We start from the raw sequence: 19056 nt of genomic DNA, 5'->3' as shown, positions 1-19056 counted from the left end.
TTTGTTTGACGGGTTTGACGTTTACACTTTTGTCTATTGATTCTAGTAAAAAAAATGTACCGGTACGGTAATGTACCGGATCTACTTGGTACGTGAGTTTTACCTACGGTCCGGAACAAAGAAAAATAGAACGCAACTTTAAAATTCTTCGAGAATAAATATTAACGCAGTATTTAGATCTTTATTACGTAGGAATTAAAAGCTACAATTGTATACAGTATTAAAAATCCAGAATGAACTTATGGTAACGATGTTATTCTATTTCTCAATCAGCCAATCACATTGTTAAAAATAAGCTATGCAATACATTTCCACCAATAGCAAGACGTTACAGTCTTGAACTTTTTTGACATTACATATTTGTAACCTCTCGTAAAGTCATTGCATCCTCGTGATTTTTTGCCTACGATTTTATTGTTTTGTTAAATCTAAGTAATGTCTAAGTATGTTTTTAATGTAGTATAATAAAGATTTTTTTCCATGGACATTTATAATACAATCACACTAGCTAAAACATGTGGTTAAAATGTGTTAAATGTTTTATTTTATTGGAAGTTATAACTGCGTAAATGGCTCGAATAATGTTGTTATTGTAACCATATCGCTAGCGATAGCATGGCAGCGGCGAATGCCGAGTCCGAGCGGGCTCGCTTATATAAATTTGCCAAAATATTAACTCTGAAAGTGGCCCAAATCGTCGTGCAAAGTAGAGATGGCAAAAAGATCACTCACGAGTGTTCTAACACGAAAACTTTGGACAACAGCGCCTTATCAACATCCCCTAGCAACTTACAATGGGTAATACATATTCAACTATGTAAAACAATAGATAGACACACTACTATTCAGCTGTTCATGTTAATTAGACATTCCCTATAAGAATAAAGAACTTCTGCCTAAACTCATCATAAATTGTGTAGTTATCAAACAAAAGGTAGGTATAGGTAAAGGTAGTATATACCTACTTTGTTGACTGTCTACAACTAGCATGAAGATGCAATTGGAAATTTCCCTGTTTTATAGCTATGTGCTTCCTTTTGACTGAATTCACAATTAGGTTTACAACAAAGCAATGCTGTAACGAAACTGTGTAGACAGAGGGAGGTTATCTATCTATCATTTTATTGAAATATTACACATTTATTATGCTGAAGCTAACAATAAGTGAGGTGCATTAATCACTCAACTCTATCACTCAGCAATTTAAAATGTTATCATTATTTATGTACTTTTTGTTCATTACTATAGTTTTTAGGATAATATCACAGAGTAAGTAATAGTACTACTGTACAGAAAAGAAACTTCCTACAAACCAGAAGTTTACAAGTGCTTCAGGGACGAATCATGCTGTCCCTTTCTTATGTATGGTACTATCCCTTTCGGCTATTTAGGGTCGTCAAAATTCAAGTCACTATTTTGTACAAACACGCAAAGGAATGTCGAGTTGTGCCAACCCTAATAATTCCTCGGAGCAATGCTGAGCCATACAGAGCTGAGAATGCCCGAAAGGATCAGTTTCGCCCCCCTGATCTACTAAACTCACAAGTTTCCTCCTCATTGTACAGGGTTCAGAGCATTTCTTATGCAAATTGAGGATGTCATAATTGATTGGCCCTTGAAATGCTTCTATTTGACTTTCCTTTACATATTATTATGTAATATTTATCAGTTTGGTAGCCACTGGTGCAGGGGCAGACCCAAAAAAAGATGGCAGGATATCCTGGATGCATATGTGACTGGCCGGAGCATGCAGCAATCCGTGACAAGTGGCGGACCAAGGAGAGGCCTTTGCCCAGCAGTGGGACACAAAACAGGCTATATAAATAAAAATACCAGTTGCTTTTTGTTGATGGAATACATTGTGGGGAAACTGATCCAATCACTATAATTTTCTTTTAGTTTTGGATGAAATGGATATTTTACTTTATTAAAAACTAATGTCTGCACCAATTCTTAGGATTAGGTTGCTACATGGACCTTAGGCTCGCTCAGTGAGCAATGATATCACTACACCATATAAAATTAACTCCTCGCCGCGTCTGTCTGTCTGTATGTTCACGATTATCTCAATCTACTGAACAGATTTTCATGCAGTTTTCACATATCAATATAGTGATTCTTGAGGAAGGTTTAGGTGTATACTACCCGTGCGAAGCCGGGGCGGGTCACTAGTTAGACATATATAACTATAGATAGTTTATACTCATAGATAAGGGCACAAAAAATACTTCCATATTTAGTTCATTACCTACAAATAAATCTGTTTTGGTTGAATAATTTTCATATAGGTTTAATCTTTGGTACACTCGTTGAACAGTAGCTTGTCTCTTTCTCTTGCGGTGTGTACTGCTCCTTACCATGTGCACATCTCTCTCTTGCCTAAGAGCAACTAAAGAGCAACTAAAGGTACAATCTGTATCTGTACAATTTAAGTGCTTTAATTTTGGAATGCCTAGGGTGACTGCTATAGTTATTGGCACCTTCATAGTAATTGGCCACTCAACAAATCAGAAAAAAACAAGGCAATAGAAGTCTTATTGAATGGCCAATAACTATAGCAGTCACCCTGTAACTAATTTGGAGTTATAATATCATTGGATGGTTTTTTTCCCAGTTTAACCTGTCCATCCCCGACGAGCCCGAAGTGAACTACGACACGAAACGAATACTCAATGGCGAAGTGGTCACCGCTCTCACCAATATCTTGTGTATTGAGATATCACTCAAAACGATAGACGGCGATGAGATGGTGCTAGAGCTGTGGACAGGTGAGATTTAGTTTTCTTACACGTTTCAGCCGAAATTAGTGCAAAACTAAACCTTCGATTTGGGCATTGAGTTATTATTACTATAGAACAGCCATTCTCTAAGTACCCTACCCTAGGGTTCCGCGACACCCCTGCAGGGGTTCCGCAAGAATTTAGAACACTATGCTTTAGTCGCCTCGAAAAATTTTACTATGCAAAAATCACACTTCTAAAAACTATTGTTTTATTGTAGGGTTCCATCAAGTATTTCGCTTTCCAAAAGGGTTCCGTCAAAAAAAAGATTGAGAACCGCTGCTATAGAAGAGAAGCCATACCAATTACCAAACAATGATATTGTCGCCATCACCATCATGTACCACGCGACCAAAACGTCGTAAGCGCCGTGAAATTCATTACCTTCCAGTCCTTTGATGATTCGACTTTATTTTCTCAGTAAAACTAGCCCCCTGCATCGAAGCCCCGCTGACATCCGTCTCCACAATCTACTACAGGATGAGCGTGATGCTGAAGTCCACGCTGAGCATCTCCAGGATAACCCCCGCTTACAAGATGTCCCGGGCACAGAACAAGGAGACATACAAGATATACCACAAGATCTACGGTGGACAGCCTAACGTGGATCTGTTAGGTTAGTTTGGTACTATACTTTAATAAGTGTCGGTAGGAGAGTTGAGGTAATTAATTACTTACACACACCACACACAGCTAGACGGATATCCCGAGCCGAGGATAACCCGCGGCCTATACCTTATAAGAGGGTTATGGTGTGATTTTTTTTATTCTTTACATATAAATTAGATTTAATCCTAGACTAAGTTTGCAAATATTTTATATTTATGTTGTTACCAAGAAATAAAACGCTCTTTTTTTATTTTACAAGATGTCTAAAACGCAGACAGGACAATGCGGTTTTATTAGGTTGATGTCTGCTATTATACGTCAGGCACGCCAAATAGAACGTCAGGCTGTAACCATGATGGTGCTCCCTCGCTGTCTGTTATATAACGTGATATAACATTGTGACCATTGTGTGAAGGCATAACATAATCTACGCACCCCTACCCTAACCTAACACAATCAATACAATACTATAATTTTGTACCTTCTTCTTTTCGTGTCGAGGCGAGGTTCCTTTTTCATACGACGGGTGCCCAGTAGGCAGCGGTGTTGACAGCCCTGGCTGTCGCGTCCCTCAGATCCAGCTCCGAGCAGTGATGTGAGCATGCGGAGCACGCCAGTAGATGTGCCATGGTTTGCGTTGCTGTGTCGCAGATACATAGTCGAGAGGCTAAGGAGTATTCCCATCATGTTGTACCTAATCTTGTCAGGCTATAACACATGTATATTTATTCCAGGCGGCAATCACAAAGAGATCAAAGTGAGCGAGCTCCACACGCCGATAGGCACCATCCTCATCGAGGTCCGGTATCGCACCAAGATGACCATCCTGCCCGAGGACCGGCTCAAGCCGGCGGACATCCTCAACAGCAACGGGGGCATTATGGTGAAGAGTGACCACTTCCCGACTGAACCCAAGTGAGTAAGCCTACAAGTGTCAAGCTGAATATCACCACATGGAAATCACACGTGGGAGAGAGGGGAGTCTCGGCAAATATCATTAAATAGTGTGAAAATACGAGAAAAATATCGACGCCGGAAAGCAAACACGTAGTAACCCACACAAGGTCAAAAAAAATTTTATTGCATTTTTGGAATCTCCAATTTTTTCTGCGTCGATAGGTCGAATCCACGTGCCAATACGATGAAAAATGGGGAAAATAGGAACACAAAATTTTCTCGTTTTTCTTGAAATGTACTCAGCAAACACGCAGTAAATAGCAAAAAAAAACTCAATAATTTAAATCATTGTATTTACAGCATTTTGAATTCCATATAATTTATACTTTTGTCATTTACAACCTCCGTTGGTCTGACGCAAGTGTAGGTAACTACGTGTTTGCCGCTCATGAACGTGAATGTCTTGCAGTTACGCTATTTGGTGGGAAATAATGTTTAGTCGAGTAGTGGTTTAACACAAATTCACACACTATTAAAATATGAGAGACATTTCTTTTACTACGTTTACAAGGATCAAGTAAAACTACCACATAATAATTACTTCACTGTTGTAGGGCGTAAGGTTTAAACTTGTGCGCCTTATTTCGTTTTAACACGTTTGCGCCGTCGCTCAGTGCGGTTCGGGGGGTGAAAGTGAGTCGACGTGTTTGTAATCAAGTAAAATATTACGGGGATTTTAGATTAAAGTGCTTATTTTTATTTAAGAAAGGAAGTTTTTTTTTTCAATCATAAACATGTAAAATTGCAATATTTACGGTGTGTGTATCGATTTTATCGGTTTATGGTACTTAAATAAAATTTGGTCTTATGGTATCTGATGAAAGTTTGTTTTGGTCTAAAGGGGACTTTTATTTTATAAGAGGATGTAGAAACCACTTTTTTTAAATCAAACGTGTTTGTTATACTTTGGTTAGATTTTGATCTCCCATTACGTTAATGTCTTTTCCAAAGTGACTTCTTATTTTTTAGTTGGTTTTACAATAACATTATAAGATTTAATTATGTTCTTGAAAATTAAACAAAAGTTAAGTGTTTTGTTTGGTCTTAAGAATGCTTATATTGATTTTAATAGTACAAATCATCATAATAGATGTGGGGCCGTTCAAATATTACGTAAGCAGATTTATTACAATTATTTACCCCCCTTCCCCCTTGTCAGCAAAAGTAAGCAAAGCTCTTACCCCGTCCCCCCATGCTTACGTAAACGTTTTTCAATTATAAATGTATTTTTTTATATTATAATTATAATGTTATAATTATAATTTTAAAAATAAGAAAATAGATTTAGGATAGAGATTAGATTTTACTGATACAGTATTCAACATAGAGTAAGGGACAAAAATATTATAATCTTACGAACATAACAAACTTATTTTAAATTTTTAGTACACATTAAATTCAAATTAACAGTCTTCAGTCCAGGAAACCCGAATCCATGATTCTAAGTTTTCGATGACATTGGATTGCTGCTCAGTGTTGTGAGTCTGCTCACTTTCATCTGATTTTGGAATGTCTACGTCGTTCTCATCGAGCCATTCAACATCATGGTGCTCTAAATTTTGAATAATGCACATCAGTTCATTAGCACGACGAGCAGCGACTCTTACAGGTCTAACTTTCTTATCAGTGTGCGTGTTTACTTTTTTATGGATCTTCTCGATGTGACGATTTAGTGACTTGACGGAAGCATGATAAAGACCACACGTTTTGCATGTTCGACTTGATAGCCTCAATTTTACCGTCGGACAAAAATAATCGTAGGGCATTTGCAGGAAATCTTTGAGTGAAGCACTTAAGCGCAGAGCTAAACTAAATTGACTGGAAGATCAAGAAATTGCCCTCCTTCATCCAAAACCAAGTCATCAACTGTTTGTTTCACTTTTACAGGTGGTGGAAGAAACCTGTTGTCTAGTATAACTTGGATTTGTCTATTTGAAACGACATCTTATTTAAACATTAAACTTTGGCTAATGGAATCAACGGTAACACAAATGTTAAATTGCTTTGCTATGCTTACAATGCGTCTACTCGCCATAGTATCCAAACGAAACAATACACTGACAGAGGAAATGTAGACAGGTGAATAGCGCGCGGTAATTCCCCTACTCGGTTCTAAAGCGAGTGCCTGAACGTATGCATTATTTGCGGGAATCCCCGAAAATGCGTTTCGTTTTCAAGCATAGACAATATGAGGGTTGCCATTCGTGTAAAAAAGTAAATAACTACCGATGACGTAATCATCATCTAGACTCCCCTACCCCCCATGTCATCCAAAATAAGCAAAACAAAGACCCCCGCCTCCCCATAGTGCTTACGTAATACTTGAACAGCCCCTGTGTTATTTTCGTTTATGAATCCCGATAAGATCTTCACATTTTATAAGTATACATTTGAAATGTCGTGCAATTTACTTTAAGATGCCATTAAAGTCATTTTTAAGGGTGTGGTAAAATTTTTGGCAATACATTTAATGCATTCTAAATTGCATTTAAAAAGGTAAAAAAATACTGTTACAGCATTTTGTTCACCCAAAATTTCTAAACCAGAACGTTTAGGACTTTATTACGGATATCTTTTGTCATATTCAGGTGGATTACTGCGTTTTTGCTGTCCATACAAATTTTAAGGAAATGCTATCCCATACATTTGGTACTGGCGTTTACTACGAGTTTGCGCACTGTGTAAATTAGATCAAAACGTAGTAACCCACAAAATATGGTCTTGTAACTTGCGGTTAAATTTATTTAAATGAATTTGAAGTCGTGAAAATTTTGAATGTTGCATCCAATTTTGAGTTAGTTATGTTCATAAACAACGTAGTTATGATGTTTTTTTTCAAAACTCGAAAAGTTTTTCGTCTCTGGTGAACAATTTGGTTTTTGTGGGTTACTACGTGTTTGCTTTCGGGCGTCGATATATTTAGTTAAATTAAAATATGTGACTATAATATGGCGAAATTTGACACAACCATCCAAGTCCTACTCTAAACAAAAATACTAATTGTGTTTGTTTTTAATAAATCTCAGGAGTGATTAGGGTCGGGGGAGGGGGTTGAAGCAAATCTCTTCATCTCATCAGAGGGGAGGGAGGAAGTGGAACCTCACGCAATGGACGCCCCATGACATCGCCATTTTGAATTTCATTGATTTAAACGCCCGTTTCAGACGCGACAACGAGAAGAAAGGCATAGACCTGAACAAGCCCCTGACGGCGGGCGCGTTCGTGGACGCGGACAAGATGCGCGAGCTGCACGCCATGCTGCACCAGCAGCTGCCGCCCGAGCCCGTCGGCTGGCTGCTGGAGCCCGACACGGTCAGTACCGCCCCATATGTTACAACAGCAACAAGCCCCTGACGGCGGGCGCGTTCGTGGACGCGGACAAGATGCGCGAGCTGCACGCCATGCTGCACCAGCAGCTGCCGCCCGAGCCCGTCGGCTGGCTGCTGGAGCCCGACACAGTCAGTACCGCCCCATATATTACAACAGCAACAAGCCCCTGACGGCGGGCGCGTTCGTGGACGCGGACAAGATGCGCGAGCTGCACGCCATGTAGCACCAGCAGCTGCCGCCCGAGCCCGTCGGCTGGCTGCTGGAGCCCGACACGGTCAGTACCGCCCCATATGTTACAACAGCAACAAGCCCCTGACGGCGGGCGCGTTCGTGGACGCGGACAAGATGCGCGAGCTGCACGCCATGCTGCACCAGCAGCTGCCGCCCGAGCCCGTCGGCTGGCTGCTGGAGCCCGACACGGTCAGTACCGCCCCATATATTACAACAGCAACAAGCCCCTGACGGCGGGCGCGTTCGTGGACGCGGACAAGATGCGCGAGCTGCACGCCATGCTGCACCAGCAGCTGCCGCCCGAGCCCGTCGGCTGGCTGCTGGAGCCCGACACGGTCAGTACCGCCCCATATGTTACAACAGCAACAAGCCCCTGACGGCGGGCGCGTTCGTGGACGCGGACAAGATGCGCGAGCTGCACGCCATGCTGCACCAGCAGCTGCCGCCCGAGCCCGTCGGCTGGCTGCTGGAGCCCGACACGGTCAGTACCGCCCCATATGTTACAACAGCAACAAGCCCCTGACGGCGGGCGCCTTCGTGGACGCGGACAAGATGCGCGAGCTGCACGCCATGCTGCACCAGCAGCTGCCGCCCGAGCCCGTCGGCTGGCTGCTGGAGTCCGACACGGTCAGTACCGCCCCATATGTTACAACAGTAACAAGCCCCTAACCAGTGTACACCGATTTATACCATGCAATCCAACTTCGAAAAAAAAAATGAGCGGATCTCCGGTAGAAACCAGTGACGACGCGACAGATTTAAGCAGGTTTTCTAAGGGGGGCGCCCGGGCGGACCGTAGCAAATGTGTTGAGAATTTCCAGATTTTGAATTTCGAACGAGAATTATAAATTGTTCGAAGTTGGACTACTGGGTTTAAAAGACACCTGCCTTATACTGTGCCCTAACAGCGGGCACGGAGATCCGACAAGTTTTGCCCTGTAAAGACTCTCCGCTGCATTCCAACACCATGTGAGAGGCCGTCTCTTCTGTCTCCATGCACCGTCTAAGCTAACTTCCCATCGACTTTGTATTATATGCCTAAATTAACATATTAACAGTAACTATACGTTACTGTCTGCAACATAAATATGCGACGCTCGTAATTATATAAATAGCATGTGAGCAATGGCAATAATAGCCTATAAATATGTAATATTTAGATTTACTTGCTCTCTCTATACTTGGATACCGAGAATATAACACATCTTCGGTAATGTTTCGTTTCACTTAAATCTCCATTCGACCCTCCAACTACCAACTCATCAGAACTTGAACAGAATAAAGTGAGATAGTGTCATTGTAAATGTCATACTTTAAAACCAATTAGACGTTAAAAATGACATCGCCACACTTTGTCAAAAATGTCATTTATAACAAAGCAAATTGAATCCTGTTCTGTATAACTACTGATTCAAATTTCACTCCCGATACGTGTATTTGAGGGTAGAAAATGGTGTGTTTAAAAAAGTTTTTGTTTTAATTTATTTTTCACCACACCAGCTCGGAATGGCTTACTTTGCACTTCAAAAACTAATAGCAAAGTTGCATTTTATTCACATGTGAGGCAAAGAAACAAATGCAAATTTTGAGTTGTTTTCTTATATTAGCAAAGTTGCATTTTATTCACATGTGAGGCAAAGTAATCAAATGCAAATTTTGAGTTGTTTTCTTATATTTGCTGGTAGAATTGACTTTTAAATGATGATTTTGGATGATAAATATTTAATAACATTCATTTGCATTTGATTTGGTTTGATTTTGTTTGATATTTTACATTTAATATTTGCTTCCGGTTGGTGTGGTGAAAAATTTTGTGTTTCTCTCGGGGGCAAATTTTGTTTAACCCTCGCAACGCTCAAGATTCTATTTTTCGTAATCTTTCGCTTGCTCGGGTATCAATATTAGCACGGGCGGTTAAACAACAACTTTGCCCCCTTGTAAAACAAATAACTATTGTTGCAGAAATTAAAACTATTGGCAGACGCACAGAAGTTGAAAGAGAGGAAAAAGGAGGGTCAAGAGAGGGACAGCGAGGCTCAGTGCAGCACGAGCAAGGCGATAGAAGTGCCGCGGGCCCGCGACGGCGAGCGGTACAACAGTCTCATGGTAAGGACCTCTTAGCCGTGTCGTGCATATGACGGCGGCCGATCGTTAAATCAGGCAGATCATGAAATTCCTTCACAAAATTATGAAACATGAAAATCATTGTCTCGTTCCGTGGGTAGAGGCTCCTATTTATGGGCAGTTTGGTTCGAGCACCTGGATCAACCTAACAAACCTATCCTACCTAAATATCTATTGGTTTAATGTGACTACTGTCGAAACATTACACAGGAACTTTACGTTCGCCTTGATTTTATGATCGGCCGCCGACATATACAGGGTCATTTTTGGACCGTTAGCCGTATTGTGCGAGGTGATTAGGTAGGTCATACTGAACAACTTTTTGTATGGGACCAACCCCGAAATCCCTAAAAAAAATTTGGCCTTCCCATAGAAGACGTCGACAATCGACATCCACTCGACCACTATAAACCGGCCAAAAAAATTTTTGTGATTTGGGAGTTGGTTCCATGGAAAAAGTTGTTCAGTATGGCCTACCTAATCACCTTGCACAATAAGGCTACCGGTCCAAAAATGACCCTGTATAAAACTATTAGGGGCTGTCCATAAATTACGTCATCGATTTTTGATGATTTTTGCACAATCGTGCGGGGTGCGGGGGGCGAAGGGTGGGTCACGCGCACCCGAGCTGCATACATCGTCATTGTTAGTAGCTTGGTACAGTCAGCAGCAGAAGTTGCTAAGCGGGCGAGGTGTTCAAAATAACCTCGACACGCTCTTATTCTCTTAACAAAAAAGTCGCGTCAATATCATTTTGAACACCTGGCCCGCTTAGCAACTTGTGCTGCTGACTGTACTACTTACAGGGCTAGCGTGTCTTATAAATTGTCACATAATATTTTGGGCAGTTATGTAAAAGTCCTTGATAACCCAACTGTATTCTTGTGCGGTGTCGGCATTTACGCAAACACCGAAGGCGTCGGTCCACTGTTACTTTTTACACTGTGCCTATACCATCAATAACAATTTTCACTTGTTAACAGGACTTCCCATTCGCCGACGGCAGTCCGATAACGGAGTTGGCGAACTTCTACCAAGAGTGCGTGCACCTGCGCTCGTGCAGCGACGAGCTGGACGTGCTAGCGGAGCCCGCGGACGCGGCCGACCTCGGCCACCAGCTCAAGATGTTCGAGGAGGCCGTGCCCGAGTTCGACAACATGGTCGCCTCCATGTTCAGCGAAGACGGCGGGGAATACTGAACTTTAAACCCCTTATTCATAAAAATCATGAAACTATACGGGCCTGATTTAGTTAAATTATGTTTTGTCCCTTTCTTACTAATACATAAGTCAAAATGACGGATAAAGACAAACGATTCATAGCTAATTCAGGCCAGTATCGCGTTTATGAATAAAGCCATACGTCTGTTAGAAAATCTTGTTAGCTTGATACAGGTTTTTTGTTGCGTTCGGTAACCAAGTGCATCAACTTTTATTTGTTATTCTGTCCCAGCAAGGCGATAATAGCATAGTTTGACGGCCAAAGCCGTCAGCTGACGCGCGCGGCTACAGCCTAATATCAACCTTCGTGCATTCTAACAAGGTTCAAAGGGAGAAAAAAATGTAGGTAGGAAGAGTGACCCAGGCAACCGTAGACATGCCAACTAGTGACTAGAAAGAGTTGATTCACACAACTAAACAAAAACTGTATAATAGTTTAAATCAGAGAACAATGAGAAACTCAGACCACAGAATAGTCATATAAATGTATAGCTTGAATAAACAGATATTTAACCCATGAACGCCACGCCATGCCAATCGTGCGCGGCGCGTTAGCGTGAACCTTGTCGGAATCAGGGATGTTACGGATGCAGATTTTTTGACATACGCGAATGCGGATATTTAAAGGCTCACATCCGCGGGTCAAGATTAGGTACTTAGAAAACGTCAAATATTACATTTTAGAAATTTTTATTTAAATAAATCGAATCGTTTAGTATTTGAGGAAGAATATAGGTGTATTTAATAAACAGTAACTTGGCCGACTTTTCTGGATTTGGACGATTTCGTTATATAAGCTGGTTATAGGTAATGACGAAATTACCTAGCACTTACGCCGCCGCTAAGACGTTCCTGTACCGACTTGTTCGACATCCGCATTAAGCTCCGCATCGATTTTATGCGGATGCAGATTTTAATAATAATGCGGAAGTTCTGCGGTTGCGGATGCGGATGCGAATATTCGCAACATCCCTGGTCGGAATGCACGATGGTTAATTGATATTAAGGTGTAGCCGCGCGCGTTTGTTGAAGTCTTTCCCGGCCAATGGGTTAAAATGGTAAAAATATGTAAGTACATAAAATATAATATATGTTCGCGATCCATTGAAGCGAATAATATTTTATTAAATATGAAATACAAGCGGTATTTACTAGCCAATCTGTTACTCTTATGAAATCTGATATCTCAGTAATAAATTGTTAATAAAATACTAGCTTTGTTTGAAGTGGGTATGTTATTTAGTGAGTTTAGATTGTCAGCCCGTCTTATTAATATGAGAAAAGCTCGAAATATCAGTGGCGAAGCGTCCGGTAACTCGATCCTCCTCTCCCGCCAGCATTTCACGAAACAGGTCAAGACGAAAGGGTACTGCCTGCCTTTTCTCGAAGCGTTTCGTTGTATTCATAGACTAGGAATCCTCTAGACGGAGTTTAGAGCAATTATTTCATGCAACCGATGCTGCCAAAAATGCGGGGGTGCGCGGGACGAGGTTAGCGAGATCCCGTGCCGTGATTGGTCCGTTCAAACGACGAACGAGTTCACGGACGTCACACAAAGACACTTTCGACTCGAACATGGAGTAAATTTACCGTATGCGTGGCAGCGGGGGTAGCGCGACTATGCTCAGTCTAGAGGATGTCTTGTCTGTGGTTGTATTATAAACTGGAATACAACGTGCTCACGAGGAACCCGGAATCGAATCGTTTTCGTTATAGGTTTTAGAAACCCACGAAGTTTCGGTTTTGATAAATAATAGAGAACTAATTTTCTGGGATAAGTTTAACTCCCCGCCACTGATAGGTATAGTCATTAATGTAATTCACTAGTTATTACACCACCGATATTGTTTGTACAATGTTTGTACTTAGCTGAAAGTTGTGTTTTAATCCCAGCTTGTATGAATCAATCTATCCTCGTCCTGCCACTCCTGCCCACCATACTAAGTTTAAGCCATTGAAATTTAAACAAATTTATTTGGAAAATAGAGTTTATTTTCCTTTGTTTGTAAACTCAACCTATCCAGGCTTTTCATTCATAACTTGCTTAAAATGGAATATGTCCCTTATAAATCACTTTGGGCAGGACGAGGCTATATTCGTCTTGGTATTATGCTGTAGAGTTTTTTTTTTCGCACTGAAAATACTCTTAGAAGACACAAAGTCAAACATATTAAATATGCTCATTGATACTATATTTAAAGATTGTAAATGAATTATAAACAATGCATAAATAATACATTATTTATTATGTTACATTTATAAAGGTCTATAAACTATTATAGACCTCATATTCTAAGGTCTGATTTTGTGTCTCCCAAATTGATACTCGTATCTCATCGATTTGAGAGTTACGAAATTATTATTTTTTATATTGGCTTTTCGTATTTTCGGTGTTTTGTGTTCTTCCTTCTATTTAATTTGGACAGAATTTTTATATTTGATTAATGTTTATGACTTTTTGTAATTTAATAGACAATATTAGAGTGCATACTGTACATTGATATCTTTATATATTAAAAAAATAAAAGCGTTACTTTACTGCTTATAATATAATATACAGCAGACAAGTTTTTCTAAATTATTTTTCGTTCAAAATAACAAAAACAAAATTCTGATTTGTTAACAAAACTTAATAAGAAATCTAAAAAAAAAAATTTTGAGTTAAATATTTTTTGCCTGCTGTCACTGCGCCTGGTTGTGTATTGTGTACAAACGTGCTTTCTATATGGCCTTAAATTGTATAAGTGCTGTTAAATGTGCGTACCTATTATATGTATGTAGACATGACAGCGAAATAGTCATAATAGTGTTGCGTGTCAACACTATTTGGGCCGATTTTTATTTTGCTATATACAGTGTGTTACCAGGACCCTGGCTTTTTTTAAGGGAGGTTAAAATATCGTATATCTATAATGTAACCATGACATTAATTTAATTAATAAACTAAATTTCAGACTTCGTTAACTTTCTAACAAAATTTTAACTGGCCGTAATGTACAGCACAGTAAATTGACAAGTAAGTGCTAATGACAGCTCTTCATACTTTGTTTATTACGAAGTTTATTTCAAGATGCACTTAAGATAACTGCACCAAATTAAAGCCACTCTGGTATCATTGATAAAGCCTTTACTACCAACTAAATTAAACTTAAATACAAACCCCACATTTAAATAAAATAATACATTAACCCCACATAATACGAGTACTTGACGTTGGTTTGGTACCTGTCTGAAGTGCTCGAGAATCCTTTCCTCAACTTGCACTAGCATGATCCCGTGCATGGCCCTTTCAGGCTGACCAGGGGCGATTGACCTATTCTCTCGTACTCGCTGAAAAGCCGCTGTTATCAATCGAGCATTGTGTGGATGTCATCAATTTGGGAAGTGTTTCCTATAAAGCCTTAAGCCTTGACCTGCAGTTCCACGTGTATCAACAACTCTCGAGCATTGTAACACATTTTAAAGAAAAGCTAATACCAGCTTTTCTAATATTTTTTGGTTTGTTTTGACAATCCGACGTGCTGACGACTTTTGAAATTGTCATGTCAAAGTTGACAAAAAACTCTTTAATTAATGTATTAAAACCTCCATACATGAACCCAATGATAAGGACGCCAATAATTTTACGATGGTTGTCTCAGTTTTTTACCCTCGTACCACGACATGCCTTGTACCACGTGCGTTAGCGATATGAGTAACGACAATAACGCAGTACACCCACTACATTGCGTGTGCGAATTTTGGAAATTTAATTGAGCAGTTACTTTACATAATTATGATTTGCTAATACACGCAAATAACTGCTAATGGATCATATTATTACCAGTTTTAATAAAAGCCCGCATGCCGGTAACACACTGTATACGGCTCTGCATATTTCTTGTTTTTGTATAGGTACTAAGGAAGGAGGTGCCACAATTTGGTAATTTAGGGCGAAGTAAATTGATAAAAAAATGCAAGTGTACCCTCTTGGCGCCCAGAGGCCTATAAAAAGGTATCCCGCTCCATTCTTATTTGAATCTTAATTTTTACAAAGTTTTGATATCTGGGCGGCTAGAGGGTATGAGAAGTTATACGCCATAAAATCGCATATCCTTATAAAAACGTGTTATTTATAAATTAGAGTATTGTAAACATGTACAGATAACTTTGGCCACTGCATACGCGTAGTTATCGCTGCAGCTAGTTGTATATGAAATATTTATGTTGAACGATGATGACAGTACGGGTTCTTGGCTTCAAATGTGGAAAGAATGGCGTAAACTTTGAATTATCCTCCTAAGGCTCACAGTTCTCTCAGCTATAGTAGGTACTTATTAATCTTATTTATCCTGAGTTATGGATGTTTTCTGCATATATAAGTATTATAAATATACCTATGTATTATATATATATCGTCATCTAGTGACCACAACACAAGCCTTATTGAGCTTACTGTGGGACTAGGTAGATCTGTGTAAAATTGTCCTATACATAATATATTTAATATTTATTATTTAATAAGTTCTATGAAATATAAATAATTTTCAAATGGACTATAGTTACATTTGTTTGGATTCGATCGTTTTTAAAACAAATCAAAACCAACCCTATTTCCTATACTGTATGATAAACTTCATCTTATTCACTGGGCATTTTTTGTTTTCTGTCTTATATGGCTTAGGAAGTCATGATTAAGTATTGAAATTTGGTTAAAGCTACAACAAAGCTGCCAAAGGCCGATATATAAATTTATAAGTAAATAAATAGATGTATGGATGGCCATGAATAATGATTACATAGCGGAAGCATACATAGTTTGATTGATTGATTTCATTTTTTGAGCTATGGAGCCGTACTAGAAAGTTAATTATATAGGTACGAATTGTATTTAAGATCATAAGCTTTGAAATTCTATAGTTTGACTGACAATTGGTGTTCATTAGAAGCGGTGAATAATGTAAATGTGTGTGTGTTTGCGTCGGCCCTCCAACGCTTGCTCCCGTTGAAGCCCCTCGTTATGGAGCGAAACATGTCGAGCAATAACACGTGAGTGACCCGTTCTAATGTCTGTGTCTCATGGAAGTTTTGTTATTAAAATGTAAATAAAAATCGATGTAGTGCCATTTTGTCCCCGCCCCCACCTCGTGTATGGCGGCGGTCACGTGAGGCGGTCACCCATCCGTAACTTTCACTATATGTCGACATTTCGAGTTCCATTTTACATTTTTGACCACTTCTATAAACTGTACCTACACCATTCTGTTAATTTACGGATGTTTACAAAATACAAATATATTTTAAATATGCCATGTGACAAAAAGGGCCCTTCTAATTTCCGTGATAAAAAATATCTGTTTGTTTTTTTTATCTCTTTATTTTTTAGGACTGAAACGACAACTTATTGTTCTTAAAATAGGACATTCGAATGGAATTTTAGTTGATTTATTTTTGTCCTAGATAAAGGACGTCGGGCCTAACGAGGCTATTAAATATTCAATGATTCCGGACTAGTCTTATCATACTTATGTCCTATGTTCAGCATGCAAGTCAATCGAAGATCAGAAAAACCGTTCTTTTTTGACGTCGGATCTTAAGGCACTCGGCACTTAAGGTCATTTTATTAGCTACTAAAGTACTAGTAAAGTAAGGACGCTAAACACTAAAAATTTCGTACATTGACTCACCTGTCATATCTCTATCGCACGCGCTTATGCGCCGATGATGCCGGCGGTCACTGCCGCTATGCGAGCGAGAAAGCAATATAATGTAATGCGATAGAGATAGGTACAGGCGAGTCAAACGAAATTATACGTGCTTAACGTGCAACACAGAACTGGCTATCGATGGACCTTAAGTCGTTGTGATAAGGTTCACGAAATGTCAGTTATAGTTGAGTCAAACACTCGCTGCACGCGACTACGTAGTGTGCTCTCTGTCACACCTACCTGTGGCGGGTGGCTTCTTATCTCATTCTTACTTCCTTCGCGTGCTGCGGGTTTTTAACTCAACTATAACAGTGAGTACGATGGTACTGCCACATCCTCTGGTATTTAAATAAAAGTAAACAAATAATTTATACATTGTCGGGTGGTTATAATATAATATTTTATAACACAGGTTAACCAACCAAATACAAAACCGCCTGGATCTGTCACTGAACGACCTGATTTTAACCTACATTATTTGATCATGTAATGTTTTGATCTACCCTTTATTAACTGGCTTAAGGAGCAATTTGAGGGTAGATTTTGTTTTCTTTTATATAAATACCTAAAGAAACAGAATATAGCTCTAGCATAATAAAATAATTAAAGTTCCATTCTATCAAATAGTTATTTGATAGAATGGAAACTTTGGAATTGAAAGCAAGAAATTTGTATGGAAGTTTTTATACGTGGGGTATAGATATTTAATCATGTTTTGGGTAAAAATCTTTAAGGGGTTTTGGCACTTTCATTCTTTAGAGTCGCCACTTACTAATAGTAGCTATGTATGAACTGCTTTTCTGGTTACTGTTTTAAATCATTTGAACTTCGTGTATTTTAATGAGGCAAACCATTAAAAAAAAGCATGTGGGCGTTTTCTAAAAGCTACAATACCTATCTACATTAATTTTAATCATAAAGTTGGTCATAAGTTATCTGAAAACTGCTGGATGCCGTCCGTCAATATCGACAACTTTGCACCAACATTTCAAAATAATCTCTAATTGCTAAATTTTGCATAACGTCATCTGTATTACTTGGTCATTGTAAAAGAGCCATTTGTCTAGTAAGTATACGATCTACTTATATATATTTAGCATTAATACTGTAGAATAAACTCTCGCCCGCTGTATTTCCGGACCAAAAATAAAAAGCTTTTCAAGGAAAGAGCGTACTTTTATCTTAAATGTCGGCAACGCACTTGCAACCCCTATGGAGTTGCAGTTGGCCATGGGCGACGGTAATTAGACTAATTAGTTAATCACCATCAGGCTATTCGTCTGCCCGTTCGCCTCCTTTCAAAAAATACTTCTTCGAACTTGTTCTAAAGGCAAAGTTGTCAGTTTTGACGGTACACATCAACATGAGCATGACGTGTTCAGACGTCTTTTGCCTTTATAAGGGTTAATTTGGCTATAATGTTGTTCACACGTTGCTGCCTAGACTAACATTTATTGTAAATCAATATAATATCACTACGATAGATTAGAACCGATTTGTAGAAATACAAAATGTCAATCATTTATTTATTTACATAAGATAAATGGATATGATTTTTATCGAATGTTGTTTTTTTTACGTCAAAACTTCTATGAATTTAGGACGCATAAATAACACTTTCACTGCGTGTGCTATTAAAATAGTTGCAGACTTGTCTTGGTCTAACTCTAGTAGCTTAGCATTCCATTTCCTCTGGTTAAATCCAGCAGTTAAATGGCAACTGACTAGACGCGAACGCACGACGAGAGAGACGCAGGGAGTCTTAGGCAGAGAGTTCTAGATACCTGTCTAGTTATTTTAGAAACATATTAAAGAAAAAAACCAAAACTGCAGTGTAATGGTGTCACAGTATTTATCGATGCCGCATCGTCATTCGTTCTCATACTTCAATGTAGGATCCTATATATATAGGATCGCGTCGTCTTCATTTTTGTATGTTTATGGCAAAACCTTTCATCAACACGACAACTTTTCACACATTCAGTGCCGAAAAACCGACTATCGGGTATTTTATGATTTCGTTCCCAGGCCGGACGACCCGATATGCTTTATATGATGAAATTGTTGTTCCTTTTCGCCGCCACTGAGTTGATATAAAGTCAGTACATTTCGTGCCCC

General features: G+C 39.3%; 2 protein-coding genes across 2 annotated transcripts in view; both read left to right on the top strand.

Moving 5' to 3' along the window:
- LOC134804624 (spectrin alpha chain) overlaps window positions 1-19056 on the top strand; it is a 131182-nt gene that overhangs the window by 103787 nt on the left and 8339 nt on the right. The gene's annotated exons all lie outside the window — the stretch shown is intronic.
- On the top strand, window positions 376-18501 carry LOC134805017 (uncharacterized). Its single transcript, XM_063778301.1, has 10 exons — window positions 376-798; window positions 2615-2768; window positions 3202-3396; window positions 4124-4304; window positions 7511-7699; window positions 7979-8096; window positions 8132-8242; window positions 8278-8388; window positions 9870-10013; window positions 11015-18501. The coding sequence occupies exons 1-10, from the start codon at window positions 616-618 to the stop codon at window positions 11228-11230; spliced, it is 1602 nt and encodes a 533-aa protein (XP_063634371.1). The 5' UTR covers window positions 376-615; the 3' UTR covers window positions 11231-18501.

The sequence above is a fragment of the Cydia splendana genome, chromosome Z (genome assembly GCF_910591565.1).
Source record: "Cydia splendana chromosome Z, ilCydSple1.2, whole genome shotgun sequence".
NCBI classification, from domain to species: domain Eukaryota; kingdom Metazoa; phylum Arthropoda; class Insecta; order Lepidoptera; family Tortricidae; genus Cydia; species Cydia splendana.
The sequence above is the reverse complement of the archived record's forward strand: the minus strand, read 5'-3'. Positions and strand labels throughout refer to the sequence as shown.

Excerpts from the sequence above, each read along its gene's own strand:
- LOC134805017 (XM_063778301.1), top strand. The coding sequence starts at position 616 with ATGGCAGCGGCGAATGCCGAGTCCGAGCGGGCTCGCTTATATAAATTT. Across the intron at positions 3,397-4,123 it reads GCCTAACGTGGATCTGTTAG|GCGGCAATCACAAAGAGATC; the intron begins GTTAGTTTGGTA and ends TATTTATTCCAG. Across the intron at positions 8,389-9,869 it reads GGCTGCTGGAGCCCGACACG|AAATTAAAACTATTGGCAGA; the intron begins GTCAGTACCGCC and ends CTATTGTTGCAG.